The sequence below is a fragment of the Arachis hypogaea genome, chromosome 19 (assembly GCF_003086295.3).
Source record: "Arachis hypogaea cultivar Tifrunner chromosome 19, arahy.Tifrunner.gnm2.J5K5, whole genome shotgun sequence".
Classification (NCBI taxonomy): domain Eukaryota; kingdom Viridiplantae; phylum Streptophyta; class Magnoliopsida; order Fabales; family Fabaceae; genus Arachis; species Arachis hypogaea.
Window position 1 is genome coordinate 5,767,552 of NC_092054.1, and position 24,574 is coordinate 5,792,125.

Consider the following 24,574-nt stretch of genomic DNA (forward strand, 5'->3'; position numbering starts at 1 on the left):
CTCCTTCCTTTTCCTCCTTCTCCATTATCATTGTTATCGTCATCGCTATTGCTACTGCCTCTTCTTATTCTCCTCCTTTTTCCTTATCTTTCTCTTTCAATTATTGTCCTTGTAATCGTCATCACCACCACCTCTTCTGCTTCCTCCTCCTTTTCTTATTTGAATTTATTTTCCCCCTTCCTTTTCCTTCTCCTCCATCGTCATCATCATCGTTATCATTGTTATTGTCATTTTCTTCTTATACGTAAATTACAGTGTTTCTTTTCCTCTTTTCATTTTTTTTTCAAATTTTCACATGTAGAATTTCAATCCAATAAGTGTGCATTCAAGTCTAATTGAGAAGTAATCCTCTTAAAAGAAGTAAAAGTAACAGAAAAATAAAAAAAAATAAGAAAGGAGAATATGAAGCAAAAAATGCAGCATTAAAGAAGAGATTTCAGTGTTTTTGTAGTAACATTTTAGTGTCAAAATTAAGAAATTTCGGTGTTTTTTTGTTTCTGACAAAAATTCAATCTGATAAGTGTGAACTTTCATTCATTCAACTATATAAGATTCTAATATAGTACAAACATGCTCATTTAAGTAACTTTAGTGTTATCTTGTGATCTTTTAGTATGCAATTTACTTTAACCTCATCATTGCAGCCTCAAATTCAGTAACAGTGGTGGCTCTACAACATTTTCACACTGCTCCTTTCAACTGTTTATCCTTCCATTTTTTAGTGAAGTTGGCCCAAATGTGCATTGCACAAAACCGATGATGCACTCCGGACATAGCCTGCTCCATGGCTGGTATCAGACCCTGCGTTCACACAGACAACAACAATTAACAAGCTGAGTGATACAAATCAACCAGAAAACAACATTTAACAATTACCTTCTGTTGGTCACTCATGAAGTTCCAACCATGCACCCTATAGTTCCCCAAATCACGATGCAGAAGTTCTAGAAACCATCTCCAGTTATCTCTTGTCTCTGAGTCAACGACTGCATATGCAATGGGAAAGATCTGATTGTTAGCATCTTGTCCCACTGCTGTAAGCAATTGCCCACCGTAGTAACCTTTCAAGAATGTGCCATCAAGTCCAATAAATGGTCTGCAACCTTGTATGAAACCTTTTTTGCAAGCGTCAAAACATATGTATAGTCTCTTGAAGATCGGGAGGGAATCAGGCATAGGGGTAGTGTCCATATCAATAGTTGTTCCTGGATTAGTTGTCAACAAGGCAAGTATGTAATCCCTCAAATTAGCATATTGCTCTCTCTCAGAGCCCTCAATATTCTCCCTTGCCTTCTTCATTGCCCTTTGTATTTTTTTGTAGTTGATGGTTACATTGAACTCTCTCCTAAACCATGCCTCAGCTTCAGATGTTTTAAAGTCTCTTTGGTCCCTCAACTTCTCCTCTAGCTGTTCAATAACCCACTTTCTATCAGCTGACTTGTTGGTGTGGCTTCTTGCACAAACATGTTGGTTGACAAACGTCTTAACTTGAAAACTCTTTGGTTCATTAGACCTGGAACAGTAGATACTCCAAGGACAGTTGTCCTCACAACAAATTGCCTTACACTTCAATGGTTCCACTCGGCTAAACATGATACTCCTTCCAATTTGTATATTAAACTTCCTAACAGCTCTTTTGAATTGCTCCATAGTTTCGAATTCCATCCCCAGCTCTAAATGTACTGAGCCAAAAGCAGCATTCGGGTTTCCTTGAGGCCAAACATTGCGCTCTGCCTCGTACTCACTATCACAGTCTGACGAATAAGGGCTGTGCAGCTCCTCAGACTCATACTGATGGTAATCTGGATCAGAGTCATCATCATCACTCTCTGATGACTCACTGGTTGCACGAGGGACAAATATTTTTGGAGCTTCACCTATGCCTCCTTGCACAAAGGTCTGTCCACTAGGAGCTGGCCTCTTATAAGAATTTCTTCTGTTTCTTTGTTTTGCTCTTGATTCCTGGGTAGGGACCTGATTTTGTTGAAGGTTGGGTTGTGATTGAGTTCCAGGTTCAGAAGTTGTTGGTGGTCCAGTTTGAGTGGTTTGGGTTTGGGCCACAGGAGTTGTATGTTGGGCTTGGCCCACATGTGGTGTGTGTTGGGCTTGGGCCACATATGCTGGCTTAACTTGGGCTGTGGGTGACATTGTTTTCGGTTTGGGCTGTGGGTGAGATTGTTTTGCTGGTTCAGATTGTGTGGTTTTTTGTTGTCTTTTCCTTGGGTTGGTTTTCTTCATTGAAGGTAATGAACTCTGGGATGACTTCTGGCCTAGTGTTGTTGTTAGTTTTCTTGGCCTCAGAATTCTGGCTGGTTTTTGACTCTTTTATGTCCTCTTCTTTATCCTCCCCCCAGGTGATTTCACACTCTCTGCATTTACATTGGCTGTTTCAGGGGTAGGGACCTCTTCCGCATCTACATCAACCACCTCAACCTCAGTTGGAATGTCTATTGTATGCTCCCAATACACATGTACCACCCTATCATCATTTCTAATTGCATCCTCATACATGTTCACCACATCCCTATCTAGCCTAAGTAGCTTAAGAGCAACACCACCTCCGGCATCAGGCTTTCCCCAGTAAAATTCCTTCCACTGAATATAACCCAAATCCTTGAACAACCCTCCATGAAAAACAGGTTCAGCATATCCATATTGACTCTAGGTATTAAGGACACTTGACCACCGCTGTATACTGTAACCCCTTTAGAATTTCTCTCCAACCTCCCCCCATGATGATACACAAGTGTGATGTGAGTTGACATCTACGAAGAAAAACAAAACCCTCATAACCACAACTAAACCCAGAAAACCCTAACTTTTTTCGGACAACCACAAACTAGTTACTAAACAAACATCAAATAGCATGTTCGATCATAATAGGTACAATGAGAAGTTCAAAAGATGTTACCTTTAGATCGTCCCTGCCTCCAGTGCGTGATCGTCACTGTGGTCATGTGGGTTGACTTCTTCGAGTACTCCTCCAATGATGAACTGACTCACCACTTCAGAGCAATGCCATTGCTTCTCTGCTAGGGCTGTCTAATTCTCTCAACGTACAAACTATGTTACCACCAACAAAATCTTGAAGTTCATAATTCGATTAAAGAGAACGAAGCGTTTCAGGGTTAATTTTGCCTAATTAAACATTAAAATAAAATATTTTATCTGAGTTGGCACTAATTGGCCAGCTCACTAACTCTTAACGTGCCAGCAAGGATAAAATAGAGCCACCTGTCCACTCTCACTAACCACGCCACACGCTGATGGCCGGAATGGTGATTCTGTCCGCCGGAGTGTATAATTACTGTGCACGCGTGACTCATTAAACGATTCAAGTGTATTACTGTCCAGCGTATGAACTTTTAGGTGTACTTTTATCCCTTCTTCCTTTAATCAAATAAGATTGTAATACATGTTCATCCAAGTCTAATATGAGTACCTAAAAAAAAAGTAAGAGTAACAATTCAATACTCCTCCTTCTCCTCCTCTAATTCTTCGTTATCTTGATCATCATGATTACTTAACAAGATTAGAACATCAAATTAGAATATTCCTTCTCATTATCTTTAGTTAGAAAGTAGAGAAAGAAAAGCTCTCATTGAAGCATAAGAGGAAATTAAAAAGACATTATGTGTTTGTAGTAAAATTTTGGGTAAAGTACGATTTTGTTCTCTAATGTAGAGGTCGAAAATTTATTTCATCCCGACCTTTTTTTCGCTACAAAATGGTCTCAAAGGTTTCAGTTTATTTTAAAATCGCCTTTCAGACGAAAATACCCTTCCCCCTTCTTTTCCAAAATCAACCAAATGCAGGAACAGAATGCAGAAGTAAAATGCAAAAGCAGAAAGTAGAAGCAGTGAAACACCAACAACAACAATGGATAATGAAGCAACAACAAAAACAAAACCATAAGCAGAAGCAAAAATGGCGAGCAGCGCACGAGTGGCGGCGGCGGCACTGAAGGCGGTTTCCCCTTCTCCATCACAGGGCCGCAGCGGCGCGGGGCGGGGAGCGGCGGCGCTACCTTCATGAAGGAGGGATAATTTGGTAATAAAAATAAAAAATTTGATTAAAATGACGATTTTAAAATAAACTGAAACCTTTAGGACCATTTTGTAGCGAAAAAAAGACCGGAGACGAAATAAATTTTCGGCCTCTACGTTAGGGACCAAAATCGTACTTTACCCTAAAATTTTAGTGTCAAAATTAAGAAGTTTTTGTGCTTTTTAGTAACATTTCGGTGTTAAAATTAAAAAATTTCGGTATTTTTTTGTTTCTGACAAGAATTCAATCTAATAAGTATGAATCTACATTCATTCAACTAAATACGACTGTAATATAGTACAAACATGTTCATTCAAGTAATTTCGGTGCTATCTTGTGATCTTTTAGTTAATCATCATCATCATAAGCAAAAAAAAAATGCAGCACCAAAGAAGCTATATTTTTGCAGTTAAATTTCGGTGTGAAAATTAAGAAGCTTCGGTGTTATTGTTAAGAAATTTCGGTACTACTTTATAATAAATTATGCATAATTCAAAACTCCTCGTTCTCTTCTTCTTCTTCATTATCATCATGTTTCTCTTTCCTTGTCTCAAATTCTCATAATTCTTCTTATTTTACCTTTTTAACAAGAATAAAAATAATAAAAGAAAAGAAAAAATCAAACAAAGTAAAAGAAGACATACATAATACTACAAAAAATTACCAAGATAAAGAGAAAAAGAAAAGAAAAACATAGCAACTGCATGTAAAAAGAAGGAACATGAAAAAGAAAAAGGAGCACAAAGAAGAAAGAACGAGAAGAAGAAGAAGAATAAGCGCGAAGAAGAAGCGCGCGGTGCTGCTGGGAGTTGGAGCGTGTCTACACGCCCTCACTAATGAAACTGGTTTTTGTTAGCTAGGTTTGAACTAACTTGGTTGGACTTGGTTATCAAAAACACTTGGATGTATAGCGAGACCCCAAGAAATAATATATCGATGATATAATTAATGAGTACAATTAGATCAAAAATAAAAAAAATAAAATAAAATTATAAAGGACATAATATAGTTGAAATTAACATTTAATTTTTTAATTTTATTTTTCATGACTCATGATAATGTCATGTATTTTTAACAATATTACAACTAAATAAAATTTAAAAATATAAATTATTGAAAGAAAAAAGAAATGATATATGGATGATATAATTAATGAATTCAATTAGACCAAAAATAAAAAACTAAAAAGAAATTTGTAAAAGGTTAGTGTCTTAGGAATTTATTACCTAATACACATGATTAGCAAACTAAAAAGAAGGCTAACAATGCATCTAGAGACTACCTTGAGCTCTATTTTAATATATTACTAAGAGATATACTTATGTAAAACATTAAAAAAATGAAAAAAAAGGAATAAGAGATATGAAATTATGTGAAAAGAAAGACAAAGAAGAGGTATAAAGTGAATGTTGATTTATATAATAAATATAAGAAGGAATAAGTATGAAAAAAGAGGATGAATTATGTTTTATTACTCAATTTATACCTATTAAAGATAATTAACATTAATATTGAAATCATATAGTATTCTATATAAAAGTAAAGAATAAAAAAATATGAAAAACATAAAGTAATTTAAAGAAAAATAAATGTCATAAAAGTGAGAAGAAAAATAAAAAAAATTTTAAGTTATAATAATGAGACACATGAGAAGTACATGCTCTTTTTTTTATATGATAACCGATTGTGAGTAACCCGGCGTTATGGAGATTGTGGGTGTTATACAAGGCTGTGACGGCGGAAAGCTGGAGTTAGGTGGGAGATGAAATCAGACCGTCCGATTTATTGCTAGGGAAAGAAACTCAAATCGGACGGTCCGATTTGTGGGTTGGTTGGTCTGGTTGCATGTAATCGGACGGACCGATTTGTTGCTTGCCGAATTCAGTTGAATCCAAGAGACCACAAATCGGTCCTAGGAATTTGTGGTAAAAAATCCAAGAGACCACAAATCGGTCCCAGGGATTTGTGGTAAAAAAAAATTTTGATCCCTTGGCACCTTAATCAGACCCACTGATTTGCTGCTTGGTAAATCAGCTGCAAAGTAATCGGTGGCAGCGATTTGTAATGCGTGAAAAATTGTGAATGAACCGGTCGGACCGTTTGATTTAGTGAGTCATGCGTACATAAATGAAGATTGTACCCATAACTCCCATTTCTTCTTCTTCTTCAATCCGTGAGTTCCCATTTCTTCTTCTTCTTCAGTCCGTGAGTCTCTGCATTTAGGTGATGTTCTTTCTCTTCTCTCATCCTTTTTTATTTTTGTAGATTAGATTTTATTGAGGGTGAGTCCGATTTAAAGTAGTATAATATTATGGATAATAGAGTTGTATTAAAAATTTATTGTTATGGACAGATTTTATTAGAAACATATGAGGGAGTTCAATTTGTATGTGAAAATCCATTAGATGTTGTTATTCCGTTCACGTTGTCATTGGATGAATTGAAAAGTGTGATTTGTGAGAAGATACATTCAGAAAGATCTAGAAGAATATCGTGTATTTTGTACAGGTATCCTTTACCTGTGTTTGGTGGATTCGTTCATTTTCAGACGAAATACGTGACAGATGAAGCGAGTATCGCCAGCGAATATCGTGCATCGAGTTGTATATTGAGTTCGAGCAATCTGAAACAGACCGAAATATTGAACTGGAAAATTATAATAGTGATAGCGAGGAAGATTTTGAAAGTAACTATGAGATCGTTGGTCCAGGTGAAAACGAAGATGGAGCTGACGGCACCATGAACGCAGATGTGGCGGAGGTTGCTAATGCACTAGCAAACTCGCTTCCGTTTCAGGAGCCTTCTTTCATGCGGTCGTTGGACTTGAAAACGATGAATGCACCGGAATTTTCGCAATATATGAATGCAGGTATGCCCTTTGTGACCATACCATTTGATTAATTTATTAATTACTAGTTCTCTATGTAGATAGAATAGCGAATGTAGAAAGAATAGCGAATGTAAAGACTATTATAGGAGGATTTTAATTTTATATATATATTTAATGATTATTTATGAAAATATATATCTTGCGGTGTGATTGTGGCAGAGCTTCCTGTTGTGGCCGACGGTGAATTTACGGTGGGGATGGAATTCAATTCAAGGGAGGAAGTAATCAAGGCAATGAAAGACTATACCATCCGTAGAGGGGTAGACTATCGGGTTTATGAGTCGGAACCGACGACATTCTATGCTAAATGTACACAATATGGCAAAGGTTGTGATTGGCTGATCAGGGTTACGAAAATGCAGAAGAAGTACTGCTGGGAGATAAGGAGGTACAATGGTAGTCACACTTGTACCAGATCGAAAATTTCTCAAGACCATTCGAAACTGGACTCCAAGACAGTTGCAGAAGCAAAGCCGTTGGTTGAGGTTGACCCATCTTTGAAGGTGAAACCAGTCATTGCGGAAGTCCAGTCGAAGTTTAACTACACCATCAGCTATCGAAAAGCTTGGTTAGCAAAGCAGAAGGCGGTTGAGTCAATTTTCGGAGGTTGGGAGGCATCGTACGAAGCTTTACCCATATGTTTTGAGGCCATGTGTCACAAGGAGCCGTCAGTAGTGGTTCACTTTGAAACAATGCCTGCGTACCAGGGAGATGACTTGGTTCCTGATATCCGTGTACTACATAGAGTCTTCTGGAGTTATTACCCTTGTATTAGGGTCTTCAGACATTGCAAGCCAGTAGTGCAGGTAGACGGGTGCAACTTCAAACTGGTGCAAGCACTCGGCCTCCATCGCCTCAAAACTACTCATGGTTGGTCCTGTAACCGGAAGACCATTTGTCGGCAGACCTAGAATTATTGCCACATCTTCCAACGTCACCGCACACTCACCAACCGAAAAATGAAAGGTGTGCGTCTCAGGTCGCCATCTCTTAATCGGAGCATTAATCATTGCTGACTGACACTGGATTACCCCAATTTGGGAAACATAATAAAAATCCATCTCCCGTAAGTGACCCTCAACAATTTCGTTGTACCGATCGAGCGGCTTCAAGTGATCGCATACCAACATCCGTGAACCCTACAAGATCACATTTCCTTTATAAATTCTAGTGTAACATAACTATATTAACAATAATATAATTTCCCTTACATGTCCCTTACAATAATATAATCTGCCTATTAAACATACATACATTGTAAACATGCATAGTAATAAATGTGCCTAATTATTTGTCTAAATTATATTAAACTCAATAATAATAATAATAATAATAATAATAATAATAATAATAATAATAATAATAATAATAATTAACAATTACCTACCGACAATGATAATAATAATAGTAATATCATTAATAATAATAATACTAATAATTAAATACAATTCTTCACGGATAATAATAATAATAACAACAACAACAATAATAATAATAATAATAATAATAATAATAATAATAATAATAATAATAATTAAATTTTAAATTTATATACTGATCTTCATTTCATTTCAACATATTATTCAATAATAATCATGATAAACCAAATCAAATAAAAAATCTAACATTCATGAACTATTGTACAGGCTTTAAAAGGATAAACACTAATTAATTAATTTTAGTTCAATTTCTATGTCTAACATCTAATAGTAACTATAACCATATCATACATATATATCATTAACAGTAAACATATCATATATATATATATATATATATATATATATATATATATATATATATATATATATATATATATATATAATCTCTACTTAGTGCTATAATAATATATATTGCTATTAAAAACAGTAAAATTTTATCACTATTATTATTATTTACTTGCTAAATCAAAATATTAAAAAATAAAAATTTACATAACTAGGATGCCCAAAATAATTAACAATATAAAATTCTGATTGATTTACATCTTTAATTTTTTTTTTTTTGGCATTTTTCCAATTTTTTCTTGTGTTTTCAGTGGTCCAACAATGGTGGTGGAGTTGGGGTTGGGGAACAGAGAGGGAAAGAGATGAGAGTGATGGGAACAAAGAGAGAGAGTGATGAGAGTAAAAGGTAAAAGTAAAGTAAAGGAAGCTGGGAAGCTATTAAAGTTGCTTTCTTTGAACGGAACCGAGGCAGGAGTGGCGTGCATGCTCGCCACGTGGCAGCATGCAGCAAATCAGACCCACCGATTTGCTACCCTCCGATTATTGAAAATCGGTCCGTCCGATTTCAGTGTCTTAAATCGGTCCGTCCGATTTTAGATGAGTCGCCATCACAGCTCGGTGATATGCCCAAATCCCCCATAACGCTGTTATACACAATCCCTAACTCTATATCAAAATTAAAAATCTCGAGAAGTACAAGCTAAAAGACTAAAAAATAATTTAATTAAAAACAAAAAAATTAAAAATAATTTCTTTAAAAGATTAAAGATTTGGAGATTATTTTGAACTCTGTTTTAATATATTATAAAAATTTAATTTCTCCGGAATAGTTATATATGAATGTAAATGGATATTTTAGAATTAGAGATATATATTTAAGTGTACACATAATTTATGTTGTTTTTTGTTATTTGTGACAGTTAAAATGACTATTATAATTATCCTTATAATCTTTTATAACTTAATACATAATTATATTTTTCTTAATTATATTTAAAAGCTAATATTACAATTGTTAAATGATCAAAATATATAAAAGATAATTATAAAATTTAATTACCCTTATTAATGCCAATATCACCAATTCATTACATAATAAAAGGATCAGAAAAATTGGAGAAATATTTTAATTAAGAATAAAGAAATTAAAAAGTAATTTTGCTATTTAAGCAGGACTAATACTAAATCTCCATTTTGGTCCCTGAAATTCACGCGATTACTCATTTTGGTCCCTGAAATTTAAAATTACCTATGTTGATCCTCCAGATTCAAGTCCAGCACCAATATGGTCCCTCAATTCTTTCCGTGTTGAGATTGCACTCTCCTTGCCACGCTGGATGATGAGTAAACAACATCGTTTACTTTTGGCGTCCAAACAAGTTAGAAACGAAGAATAGTAGAGGTAGAGAAGAAGACGAATACTTTATTTTGGGTCTCCATCGTTTCTTCTCCCTTTATATACAAAACGATGACATTTCTGACTTGTTTGGGTGCCAAGAATAAACGACGTCGTTTATTCATCATCCAACGTGGTAGGAAGGGTGTCATCTGAGCATTCCATTTGCCTAGTCATCACCGGAAAGAATCGAGGGACCACATTGGTGCCTAAACTTGAATATGAAGAACTAGTATAGGTAATTTTGAATTTCAGGGACCAAAATGAGTAATCGTGTGAATCTCAGGGACCAAAATGGGTATTTAGTCATTTAAGCAGACATAGCATCATGATAGAGACTAGAGAGACTTAAGTTGACGTGACATTATAGTAGAAAGCAAGAAGACTAATAATATATTTAAAAATTATTTTAAGTTCTGTTTTAATAGATAAATTTATAAGTAAATCATATTTGTTATAGCATCAACTACCATTTTATTTTGATAAACACCAGTTCAGAATTATTTTAAGTGATTCTCTACATACATAGGCTAATAATACCATGATCCTTTTCAGTTTGTGGCATTGGGAAATTTTTAACAAGACAAATCTCAAGAGCGTTGGTGATAGGTAATTGATATTAGCTACTAATTGATCCATGGTAAACTGGTAAAGTATCATTTTAGCCTATTTATTTTTGATAAAATTATTACAAAAAAAAAGTCATATATTAGATTACAAGTATTGTCTTAAGTGGCAAGTTAATTGTTTGCATCGAAGATATATATGCTAATCTCATTACCATAGTCTTTCTCTGGTAAATTAAGATAACATACTTCCTCCTCCTCCTTTTTTTTTCTTTAAAATTAAAAAAGTGCTTATTAGCAGTGAACTCACTAATCCTGTTTTGCGTAAAAAGTGAAGGTCTATTGTTCTGGACTAGTGATATGCTTTCTGTCTTTTCACTGTGGATATAAAATCAAAAGACTTGACGCACACGACTTTGTCACCGGCCACATTTTATTGTAGATTTTATCAACTATGTTCCTAGAAACACTATTTCATGGATCGTGTAAGCTGCTTCTTATCATTTACATTTTGTTTAGGTGATCTGAGTTCTTACATATTTGGATTTTGGATACTCTAATATGCTACATATCTGACAGAAATCTTTGAAAGAAACAATTCCTTATTGTTATGTTGATAATTAAGATTGGTAATGAAATCTTTTAAAATGACGCAAGAAATAAATAAACGATTTTATAACAATTGTTATGAATATTTATTAATTAATTATTATCCATGTTTCAGCACTGTACAAATACAAATATTAAACTAAAGCAAAGAACATCGTTACTTTATTATTATTTGTGTTCTGCTGCCTCTGCAAATGCAAAACACTTGAGATTCCTTTTGCTTGAGAAAACCCAGAGATCTGAATACATTATATCGATCTAGCTACAACAACTTCTCTCAACCCCTTTCATTCCTTTCTCATCATCTGCTGCGCTTGATTTAGAATCATGGCTTCAAAACTTGAAGGTGGAGCTTATCTCTCTTCTTTTGTTGATGCTGTTTCAAAGAAGTTGTCTTCAATACTTGAAGATGATGACTTTGTCCTCCAAGGAAACCACTCTGCTCGGAAGTTGCTTGAAAAGTTGGATGATTATCTGTGTGATGTTGAACCTGTGCTTGAGGATGCTGAGCTGAAGCAGTTCGGTAACGATAGAGTGAAGAAGTGGCTTGTTGATCTCCAAGATGCTCTCTATATGGCTGATGACTTTCTTGATGAACTCTCCACTAAAGCTGCCACTGCCACTCCAAGGGATCCAGGTAACTCTTCTCCCTGGTCTTACTCTGTTGATTCAACTATTGAAGATAATGGTGTCAATGTCATCGAAAAAATAGTTGGCACACTAGAGTTTCTTGTAGGGCGAAAAGATAAACTTGGTCTGATAAAGAGTGCCAAGTTGGACACATCATGGAGAATCCCATCCACATCTCTTGTTGTGAGTTCTGACATATTTGGTCGGGACCAAGACAAGGAGAACATAATCAAATTGCTGTTAGATGATACCTGTGACGCCCAATCACCTGTGACTGTGATCCCCATCGTGGGTATGGGTGGAATAGGAAAAACTACTTTGGCTCAACTGGTTTACAATGATATCAAAGTCGTGGCAAAATTTGAGACTAGAGCATGGGTGTGTGTTGCTGAAAATTCTGATCCTGTTAATGTTACAAGGACAATAGCAGGGGCAATAGATTTTCCTTCCTGTAACATGGATAACTTTGATTCACTTCAGACTGATTTGAAAATGAAGTTGACAGGTAAGACATTTTTAGTTGTCTTAGATGATGTCTGGCATGATCAACGAGAAACATGGGAGGATTTTCTGAAACCTTTTCGATATGGGAGTAATGGAAGTAAGATTCTCCTTACAACCCGTAGTGAAAAGGTTGCTTCTGTGTTCGCAACTAACAATCTACATTATCGACTAAGTTTATTGTTGGAGGAAGATTGTTGGTCGGTGTTTTTGAAGCATTCATCTATTTCTACTAATTCTAAACAATATACAACTCTAGAACCAATTGGTAGAAAAATTGTTGAAAAGTGTAAGGGGTTACCTTTGGCTGTGAAAACACTTGGAGGTTTATTGCGCAATAAGTATTATGAAGGGGACTGGGAAAATATACTTGAAAGTGAAATTTGGGAACTCTCGGAAGATGATAGTAAGATTGTTCCTGCATTAAGAGTTAGTTATCACTACCTCCCTTCACATTTAAAGAGGTGTTTTGTTTATTGCTCGTTATATCCTGAGGATTATGAATTTGACAAAGATGAATTAATTCTATTATGGATGACAGAAGATCTTTTACAAGCAAAGGGAAACAACAGATTAGAAAATATTGGTTGTGCATATTTTGATGAATTAGTTGCAAGATCATTTTTTCAACCTTCTAGTACTAATAAAAGGTTATTTGTAATGCATGATCTCATACATGATCTAGCAATATTTATTGCTGGGAAATTCCATTTCCACCTCAATGAATGGGAAAATCTACACATGATAGACAGCAAAACTCGTCATCTCTTGGTTACTGAATATAAGGGTAGCTTCCACTTATTTCAAGAAGCCTATAATAGAGCAGTACACATGAGAACATTTTTAGATCTTTCTGTGTTTGACTGTTTTCAATCAATTGATATTGAAAGCAATCCTTGGTTATTACGACAACGATTGAGAGTTTTGTCATTTTATTCATTTACTATAGAGTCATTGCCTGATTCAATAGGTGAATTGATTCATTTGCGTTATTTGAATCTTTCTCGCACCCCTATTGTGGCATTGTCTGAGTCAATATGTAAATTATACAATCTCCAAACCTTGAAGTTGAGGAATTGTACAAAACTTGAGATGCTTCCGAGCTGCATGCATGATCTTGTGAACCTGCGCCACCTTGATATTCGAGGTGCTTCTTGTCTGAAAGAGATGCCGAAAAGAATGAGCAAGTTAAAGCATCTAAACTTCTTAAGCTACTATATCGTCGGCGCGCAAGAAGAGAATGGGATAAGAGAACTGGGATCGCTGGACAATCTTCATGGCTCATTTTGCATTTCCAAGTTGGAGAACGTCAAGAATAGTGGTGAAGCTTTGGAGGCAAAAATGGGTAACAAGAAGCACATCAACACCTTAAAATTGAAATGGGTTCCAGATGGTGACATTGATGATGTTCAAACTGAGAGAGATATACTTGACAAGTTACAACCTCATCCAAACTTGGAAAAGTTATCAATTGAGGGTTATCGGGGTGAAACATTCCCAGATTGGTTAGGCCTTTCGTGCTACTCCAATATGACCAAATTGAGGCTGGATCGTTGTATGAATTGTTATGAGCTTCCTTCATTGGGACAGTTACCCTCTTTACAGCATCTGGAGTTTTCTGATCTTGATGGGTTGGAGAAAATTGGTTTAGAGTTTTACAACAAAAACAATGCATCATTTCAGCAGGAGACGCCCTTCAAATCTCTTGAAACTCTGAAAATTGTAAATATGTCTAGTTGGCGGGAATGGCATTTTCCTGATGAGTTTGATGGTTTTCCTAAGCTTAGAATCCTTTCAATAAAAAGTTGTCCGGTGTTAAAGGGAGGTCTGCCTGCTCACCTTCCGGCTCTGGAGGAACTTACCATTGTTGAATGTGAAGAGCTTGCTTGTTCGCTGCCGAGGGCTCCCAACCTTCACCAAATACATGTAAAGGGTAATAGGTCTTCTACATATGCGACACGAGGGCACAAGGTAGTAATTGAAGAAACCCAGCTGGCAAAATCCGTTATGGAGTGTCTACCCCACATCCAACCGCCACTTATCCAACATCTGGAAATCAGTAACGTTTGGTCAGCGATATCAATTTCAGAAGATTATTTGCCCGCTTCGTTACAGTCTCTGGAAATCTTTTATTGTTCAAAATTAACATTTTCAGAGCAACTGCAGCACAAGTCGCTAACGAAGATATCTGTAGTGGGGTGTCATTCGCTGAAGTTGCTTCCATTGTGGGACTTTCCAAATCTCAAGAATCTCAAAGTCAGTGTATGCCAAAGAGTGGAATATGTTGAGGTGCCACACGCTCTTCCAAGTCTCCGTGATTTGTGCATCTCCGGCTGCCCCAGTTTAGTATCCTTGCCGGCGCTAGGGTTGGCTGCGCCGCACCTAGAGGAGCTGGATATACGCAATTGCCCAAAAATCGATTGTTTTGTTGAAGAGTGCCTCCCGCCGAGTTTGGAAAAAGTTGTAGTCATTGGGTGCCAGAAACTAGCGAGGTGGATAACATCAAAGGGTTTGCAGAGTGAAGGCCTTACCTATCTTTGGCTTGGTGGATGCTTCGATGTAAATTCGTTCCCAAGAGAGGGTTGCCTTCCTTCATCTCTCGAGTCTCTAGAATTGTGGAACTTTCCAAATATGGAGACGCTTGACAGCAAGGGGCTTCACCATCTTACCTCCCTCAAAAGGTTAGCAATTGGTGACTGTAGAAAGCTTGAGAGTGTCACAGAAGAACATTTGCTTGCTTCCATAGCAAATATCTACATTGGGGAAGAATGTCCTTTGAGGCGTAAGCTGGAAGAGATGGAACACCCACCGATTCAATTTGTTTGTTACAAACGCGGTAAGTGTTTTTGCTCTGATCTTCCCTAAAACTCCGGCCACTCCAATTTCAATGCTAGTTGTTTGCATCACCCCTAACTTCTATTTTGTTTTAATTTTGTTCCACAAGTTTTCCATTTACATCAAATATACACTCGACGGCTAAATTTTCAAAAAATTTAAGACCAATCTAATAATAATGTATGAAAATTATGCTTGATTTACTTGTGTTGAAATGTTGTTCTTATAAAATTGTTGTTGAATCGGTTTTAAATTTTTTAAAAAATTAGTCCTCAGGATATATTTGATGCAAATCGAAATCTTTTAAGACAAAATTGAAACAAAATAAAACTTGAGAATATTTTTAAAATTTTTGTCAACCTTCAGTGATAAAAAATATATTTTATCCTTTAAAATAAAACGTTCTTAGAGGTGCCAATTTTCCCAAAAAGTAAACTTTTTCATGATTGCTTCTTTATTGCTTACAGTATTTGTATGGTATATTGCAGACTCGGATTACTCTGATGATGATTACCCTTATGATTGATTCTGATGTTACACCATTGTATTCGAATGAGAGGGGTCAAAGGCATACGGGTAAGCAGATACTTCTTGAAATGGATTATTTTTCTTTATTCTTGAAGAAGTTATTCCAATTAGGAAGAAAAAGGGTTACTTTTCTTATGCTTTTGAATTTTAATTTTTTTTTATAACTTCTGTCATCTTGAGCACTTAAGAGACAAGTGGTAGATTTTGAAAGTTCTTCAATCTATTTAGTATATTTTTAATTTGTTTAATTCCCCGTAAAACATTGGTCTAAACCTAGATATTATCTAATGCCAAGGTTCTATGTTTTTCAGCATACTCTTGCATTGGTTCTTCCAGATTTGCGCTCATGAAATTCTAATATTCTAATGTGTTGCTCATCTGACTTTTATCATCGGGTGGGGTGTGTGGTTATGCAAAAACCGAATGTTAGTATCCCAATATCTTTCTATATGTCAATATCTATAATCTCTAATATACTCATAGTCATAGGGTGTTATATAGTTTGTGAGTGCTAAATGAACGAAATGTTGGTTTTTGTAAATAATAGGAAGGTTGAAGGCTGAGGAAAGTTGAGAATTGGGGTGCACTGAAGTAAGTTTGCGTTGTCCGTGTCTTGCAATCGCTACTACCTCTTGCGCTGTCTCTGTATATTTTTATTGACTGTATAATCCTACCTGCTTTGTTCAGGTTTATAAATGGAGCAACTTGCTATACCAGTGAATCTCTAGAACCACCGATTATGTCAATTTGCTTCTGCTGCAAAGAAAGCAAATAATCAAGGTTACATACTGTTTATAGCTTTTTGGGCCCATGTTATGCATTATTTAAAATTTCTATCATTCCTCGTACTTGTTCCTCGTCTCTATCTAATTATAGTTAGCTCTGTTTTAAATGTGGAGTCCAAGATTCAAAGAACATGCAAGTCGTTTAGTAGATATGATAATGCAAGCATTCAATGATATACCAACGGTTGTTGTAAAAGGCTTCCTTGACGTATATTGTTTGTGCTTACTGAAAGACATCAGATGATAGTAACTAATTTTGCAAAATTTAAATTCATCAAATTTATGTATATAAACACGGTGCTAGCTCCATAGGTTGATGTTTTCATTTTTCATAAAACAAATGTTCTATTTTCTATATTCTGCCAGAATTATGGTCGTACTAGCTCATTACGCTTCTTATAGTAAACTTGACAATTAAAAACTTAGCTTTCCTCTATAGGTATTGGGCTTGCCAGAGACCGTGAAAGCAGTATGATTTCTTTCATGAAACATTGAATCTATGATTGGGACTGCTAGCCTGTGTGACTTGAAAAACTGGTAGCAATTCAATGCTTGGTTGCACCTAGCTAAAATGCCTCAGACTAGAACATTGCCTACTTCTTTAATCTATGGCTTTTCATCAATAATAAATCCTGTGCCAAGATAACACAGACAATTGAAGGAAAACTTCTTGAATCCTCAGGAAGGAAGAACTTCTTTCACGTAAATCTTGAACCATTCAAGTGATTTTGGGATATGTAAACGGTAAGGGGTCTGCATGAATAAAAGGCAGAGATGAGGAGGAAAGAATCTCTCCACATGAAGGACCCAAAACTTGGCAAAAGATTTCCCATGTATGGGGCATTGATGAGGTATTGCACTAGCTGAGGCTGTACATGGATCAGCACCTGATATTGCTGGAAAGGTAAGCTGCAGAGTCCTTTCTCAACCTTATATTATATTTTATGGATCTTTTCACCTTGTTATCAACTTATTACAGAATATGGGATTTATTTGAATGAATGTTTCATGAAAGTGCTCAATATCGGTTTGCCCTCTGCAATTTCATAAAACTAATTTGGTGTTCTTTTTGTTCTTTAAAAAAGATAAAATTGTGAATAGTGATTGTTGTCAATTTACTTCTCCCATACTGGTCACAAACAAGTTCTAACCTTGGAAACTTGCAACCTTCATTGAATTTAGGGTCATACTTCTGTCGCTTACCTGTATTTCCACTGAACTTTTGCTTGTGTAGAATTTTGGAAATCCAACTGCTTGGCTGCTGAGGTGGTGTTTCAATGTTGTGCCATTTGAATCTCCACGATAAAGCGGACGAAACTCTAAATGCCCTACTCAACACAGTTGCAGAAGCAAAGTACCGACTACCGAACTGCTGATCTTGGAGGCAAAGCAGAGACAACCGAGTTCACCAATGCAATTATTGATTTAATCAACTATGTTCCTAGAAACGCTTTATTAAAAATGAATTATTGGGTGTATGCTTTAGTTCAGTATTTTTGTTTATTGGTATGTATACACTATTTCATGGATCGTGACATCGTGTAAGGTTCTTCTTACCATTTACATTTTGTTTAGGTGATCTGACTTCTTACATATTTGGATTTTGGATACTCTAATATGTTACATATCTGGAAGCAAAATAGCCAGTGATGACGAAGTTCATGTCTCAGAACCCATCTGTCATTCAACTTGTATAATCATTCATGTATTTCTTCCTATCCATTTAAACTTTTGAAAAAAGTGGTTTTCTAAGACCATCTAAGTTTTTATAATATTTTTATCTTGTTTTCTTATAATTGCTCCCATTATTTTAATTTATATTTGCACAACCATCAATGTAATTGTGAGGAAGACTAAAGGCAATATCTTTTAGTTTGTCACAATCTGTCACTATTTTTTATCGACTTTGTGTTTGTAAAAGAAAAAAAAAAGGAAAAAGAAAGAAGAATACGAATATACCCGGAAACTTTCACTCAGAAAGGTCAAGGTAAGTTCCGGTCTCACTATTTCGATAAGTTCACGAAGGAAAAATTTAACTATGAGCATGTGTTGCTGAAAATCCTGATGTTCCTAATATTAAAAAGATGTAATAGTGGCAATAATTTGTAGTTTTTGTGCATGAATACGACAAACAAAGATGCAATTTACACTACTTTTCAGCCAGCTAGAACTAGAATAGTAGTAGTAGGGGTGAAAGTGGCATCATGCACAAGAAATATCAAAAGGGTCCTACTAAATTCCACTATATGTATTATTGTAACACCCTACTATACAGAGCCTTACGCTTAAGTCATAAAGCAGAGGTGACAAGGTATTACGACCTCTAAAAGAAAAGACATATAAATATAGTTGAAAGAAATTATATCTAAGAGCCTTGAAAGATAAGCTAAACAAGAACGATAAACAGAAAATCGTGTGACTCTCGCATGGATATTCATAAAATGGATAGGTAAGATCAAAAGGAAACTGAAAATATATACACATCAGAGTTTCAAAATACAGATAGCAAGCTCTAGACTCGACTGCGAAACTAAGGCCGGCCAGAGTATATGATTATATATATCTATATACAATCCAAAATAAAACTCAAACCACAAAATAAACACCTGTATCTCCAAGTTAACCTCTAGGAGGGACAAAACACAAATATGTACATGCGGAGATTCTATAAACATATATACGTAGCATAAAACAAAATATGACAGTCCAAAAGATAGTTCTTCGCTTGTATGGAGGGTCTCCAGACGCTCAACGAGGTGCCTCTCGACCTGCATCTGAAAACAACAACATAGTATGTTGTGAGAACTAGAGGTTCTCAGTATGGTAAAGGTGCCCGCATAGTTAATATAAAAGGTCCCGGGAGAGCCAAAGACATTCCTAGAACTTCGACACTCAGATTTCAGCTTAAGAATTCAACTAAACCAGAAGTTAGGTAAATTGTCTAAGGTATTCTAATTCTGAATTTAACTTTAACCCAATACTTCACGTTCTGTCTCCTCCAATCCTCCGAATCACTGGTGGAACAACCCTCGTCATTCTTCCGCCAGACAAGGGGCCTCTTAGTTGCATAGACAAACTTTACAGACAAGGAAAACACAAATAGAGAAGCATTTACAGCAAGTAGAACAAGTAGCAGATAAGCAGAATTTAACAGTTAAGCAAACTAAAACAATGCACACTCAAACAAAGCAAACAAATGCATATGATGTATGCCTGTCCTATGGCTGATGAGTCTCATCTGTCGGTTATACAGCCAACCCGACATGTCCTGGTAGTTAACCATTGGACAGTCCCTCTGTGCGCGCATCCCCAAGCTCAATAATATTCCATGGAGTCAAACTCCAAGCTCAAATATAATATTCCATGGAGTCACACTCCAAACTCAATAATATAGTATTCCATGGAGTTAAACTCCAAGCTCAATAATATAGTATTCCATGGAGACGAACTCCAAGCTCAAATATAATATTTAATATTTATATATATATATGCATGCCCATGGGGGAATTCGGGGAGTTAAAGTGCCCGATCACATCTTGCGACAGAGGGTCAACAAATAGTCTCAAATACACAAGCCACATAATAATCTCTTTCTTTTTAAAATACCACCTCAAATCAAAACTCCAACTCTTATAGAAGTTTTGGCAGTATCTCCTCTAAAACTCGAATTTCTGTCACCTTTCAAGGGTCCCAACTATCAAACCAAACACCTCTCAGTCATTCAAATGATTTTCAGTAACAAATTATTTCAAAATCAGACAAATACCAATATTAAATCTTTTCCAAACCGACCAACTTCAACAGCAAATTATTGACAACAGCTAAACCTCACATTTTATACCATATACACAATCCATCGATTATTCATTCATTTCATTCCTATCTTAAGGTCTTCTAGCCTAAGTTTTCACGTGACATTAAACATTAACTACGAGAAACCAAAACCATACATTCGTATGAAATCAAAATATTCGAAGCTCCGGAAAAACTTTTTGACTGAGCTATCGAAGAAGAAAATGTCCAGAATCGTCTATGCCTCCTAAAATTCTCGTTGGCCAAACCCAAAGAAAAGAGGAGCTATGTCACTGTCAACTTCCACTAATAAAAAATGGTGCCAACGTGTAGAGGAGGAGGTTACGAATACTCTTACCGGATTAGACTTTTTATTGGAGTTACGGATTTCAAGAAATCGAAACCGGAAGTTCAAAAGAGTTTACGTTTTCTCTCTTTCTCTCTTCGATATGCTCTTCTCTCTCTCTTCGATATATATATGACCGCCTTGACTTTCTTTAATAAACCGCCTTGGGTTTCTCTATTTTATATATATATATATATATATACACACGTACGTAATCTAATCCATAATGATAATAATAATATATATATGTAACTTAATGTAAAGTATAAACCATCCTTTTATTTTCTATGCTTTATAATTAATAATAGTAATAATAATACTAGCAATAGTAACGATGGTCATGTAATAATAATAATAATAATAAACGTAATAATAATAATGTAATGAATATAATATATATAAACTTATAATACAATTTAATACTTACAGCAATTATATACAATGTTTATAATAATAATAATAATAATATGGATTTGATTAAATTTAAATTATTATAAAATTAGTTCAATTATTGATAATAAAAATATTTTTTTTAAAAATAAAGAATTCTAATTTTATAAAATAAATTATAACTTATTTATATTTATATTTTTAAAGCTTAAGGTCGCTACAATTATCATTATCAAAAGGGGTAAATTATTGCATGTAGACCCATCGTTGTCACAAATCATTGAAAATTTTAACTATTGCATGTGGATCCAAGGTGCTACAAAACATTTAAATTTTAAATTATTGCATATGCTCGTGATTTTAATTTAGTAAGCTACTCAAATAAAGAAGTTTAAAGTGTTTTTATTTTAAAATATTTTTTAATAATTAAAATTTAATATATATAATTAATTAAATTGTATTATTTTTATTAAAATTAAACTAGATAAATTGATTTGGCTAAAAATTGATAAATTAAATATTGAACCAATTTAAATTAATATTTTTTTTTATAAAAAATAACTACAATAATTCTATTATAAAAAATAACTATATATATATATATATATATATCCTATGATAACACAACAGAAAAATGAGAAGGGTTAAGATATAGGTTTTCAAAAAATATTATTTTTATAAAAATGATGGAAAAGAAATAATTAGTTATATATTTATGTTTCTGCATATAATATTTATGTTTATTTTAGTTAAATTACGTCATTTGACAGTTTGGTTATTTATTTTGATTTTTGAATTGGTATCAAACAATAACAAGAAGTGCGGAACAGTTATCGATGCCATTCAAATTTTCACTTGGTAATTGTCAATTGACATTAAGTTAATCTATAAATAGAGCTTTAAGCACATTTGGTAGGGAATTCAGTTCTTTTGAAAAACACTTAAAAACCCAAAACGCTCTCAACTCCTTGACATCACAGAGTAAAATTGGGAATCTTAAGTAATTTCTCTAAATTCAGACACTTGTAATTTGTTTCTTTCCAGTTTCTATTAATAAAATTTCTCTACTTTTACCCGAACTCCTTTTTTACGTTTATTTTTCTTTCTTCATCTTCTCTTTATAATTTCTTATTTATTTTAATTTCTGCAATTTACTTTGCCTCGTCACTTTGCAATTCTTTGTTTATTTGTTACTTTCAATCCCTTTTAATTCTTATTGATAATATAATTGCAACAGTGATACTTACATTTTCTTTTAAACATTAACGAAATTTAAGTAAAACACCTTTAAACTCAGTTTTACACTTTTATTTATCCAAAACTTTAATTTATTTTATTTATTTATTTTCTTTTATTTGTTAAAATTTGCCATAGGTAGTTCGAGGCATTTTGTTTCGACACTATCATTAAGTAATTTTCGAATCAAATTTATTTTTTTTAAAAGAGTCGTATCTACTCCTCAAACTAAGATCTTAATACAAGTCTAATTCGATAGCCTGTCAAAATTACTAAAACTTTGGCAAAATATTCACCAAGTATTTTATCTACACTCAGTCCCATAAATTGATAAATCTTTGAAAGAAACAATTCCTTATTATTATGTTGAGAATTAAGATTGGTAATGAAATCTTATAAAATGATGCACGAAATAAATAAACATTTTATAACAATTGTTATGAATATTTATTAATTATCATCCATGTTCAGCACTATACAAATACAAATATTAGCAAAGAACATTGTTACTTTACTATTTGTGCTCTGCAAACGGGAAGCACTTGAGATTCCTTTTGCTTGAGAAAGCCCAGAGAACTGAATACTTTGCATCGATCTAGCTACAACAACTTCTCTCAACCCCTTTCATTCTTTACTCATCATCTGCTGCACTTGATTTTGAATCATGGCTTCAAATATTATATTTTGAATCATGGCTTCATATATATCATGGATTTGAGTCATGCTTAGTACTAGATTTAACTGGGCATCAAAACATAATTTATAAATAAAATACTCATTTTAAAGTGAAATTAATAAAAAATATTATATTTTTATATTATAATTGATATTTTTATAATATATAATGTTATTTTTATTTTAAAATAATTTTTATATAAATATTATATAATTATTAAATATAATCTTTAAAAATAAGATTTTATAAATTTATTATATAAAATTTACAAAAATTATATATATTGAATTGACCTAATATAAATAATTGTCTTTAAATTGTCACCAAAAAACACTTGTTGTTTTTATATTAAGTTAGACTAAAATTTGAATATTTAAAATAAATCTAACAAAATATTAATATTTTATTGCAATACATTCATCACTGTTGCAAATTACAATAATCTACACAGTTGTTTTTTTTTTTTTTTTTTTTGCCATGAATCACTCCTTACCAACATTAACATTATTAATGGTTAGTTCAGTTATTAAATTTTTTTATTAAAAAAATATATCTTTATTTAATTACAAGATGGAATATATATTCATATTTAAAATATAATATAATAAAATAAATCTATTTAAAATACTTAAAAGTATAATTAAAATCATGAATATATAAATATAATAATAAAATTTGTACTCTAAACAAGTAAACATATTTTTTATCATAGATAAATTATTTAAAAAATAAATATATTATTAAAATTAATAATACAAATTTAAAATAATAAAATCTAACTTTTTTACCGTATTTTTTATAATATTTTTATTCTTTTAATTTACAATTTATTAGTACTTTATTATTTAATTAATGATTAAACAAATTATTTTTATAAAAAATTATTTTTTATATTATCTTATAGAAGAGACCAATATAGTAGTTTAAAAAATAAAGTAAAAATAAAATTTTAAATAAAAAATATTTAATATTAAAATTTTTAAATACAAAAATAATTTGTATAAATATTTAAAAGATAAATATAAAATATATGCTTAAAATAAATAAAACAGATAAAATGGGAGTACTCATGAAAAATAAATAATTATTTTTGTCTCCTTTATTTATTTTAAACATGTATTTCATATTTATATCCTGAATATCTATATAATTTGTTTTTATATTTAAAAATTTTAATATTAACTATTTTTTATTTAAAATATCATTTTTACATTAATTTTAAATTGGTATATTGGTCTCTTCCTTAAGATTATACAAAAAATATTTCTCATAAAAATAATTTGTTTAATCATTAATTAAATAATAAAATATTAATAAATTAAAAATTAAAAGAATAAAAATACTATAAAAATTACTTGTAAAAAAGTTGAATTTTATCATTTTAAATTTGTGTTATTAATTTTAACAATTTATATTTTTTTAAATAATTTATGTATGATAAAAGATATGTTTACTTGTTTAGAGTACAAATTTTATTATTATATTTGTATATTTCTGATTTTAATTATACTTTTAAGTACTCTGAATAAATTTATTATATTATATTATATTTTACATATGAATATATATTCCATATATTATTTTTAATGAAAAAAATTTAATAACCAAACTAACCATTAA

The 24,574-nt window shown here is 33.1% G+C and overlaps 2 protein-coding genes across 3 annotated transcripts; one reads left to right on the plus strand and one right to left on the minus strand.

Moving 5' to 3' along the window:
- Positions 1-681: 681 nt before the first annotated feature.
- On the minus strand, positions 682-2,148 carry LOC112777746 (uncharacterized). Its single transcript, XM_025822136.1, has 2 exons — positions 877-2,148; positions 682-801 (listed from the first exon to the last, which is right to left on the minus strand). Exons 1-2 carry the CDS (start codon positions 2,146-2,148, stop codon positions 682-684), a joined length of 1,392 nt encoding a protein of 463 aa, XP_025677921.1.
- Positions 2,149-11,294: 9,146 nt separating this feature from the next.
- On the plus strand, positions 11,295-18,310 carry LOC112776808 (putative disease resistance RPP13-like protein 1). Of its 2 annotated transcripts, none has more exons than XM_025821061.3 (7): positions 11,295-15,202; positions 15,690-15,777; positions 16,041-16,154; positions 16,277-16,320; positions 16,417-16,509; positions 16,954-17,418; positions 17,749-18,310. In XM_025821061.3, exons 1-2 carry the CDS (start codon positions 11,563-11,565, stop codon positions 15,725-15,727), a joined length of 3,678 nt encoding a protein of 1,225 aa, XP_025676846.1. In that variant the 5' UTR covers positions 11,295-11,562; the 3' UTR covers positions 15,728-15,777; positions 16,041-16,154; positions 16,277-16,320; positions 16,417-16,509; positions 16,954-17,418; positions 17,749-18,310. The 2 variants fall into 2 exon arrangements, with proteins under 2 accessions (XP_025676846.1, XP_025676848.1); XM_025821063.3 differs by having other exon boundaries at positions 17,197-17,418.
- Positions 18,311-24,574: the final 6,264 nt, after the last annotated feature.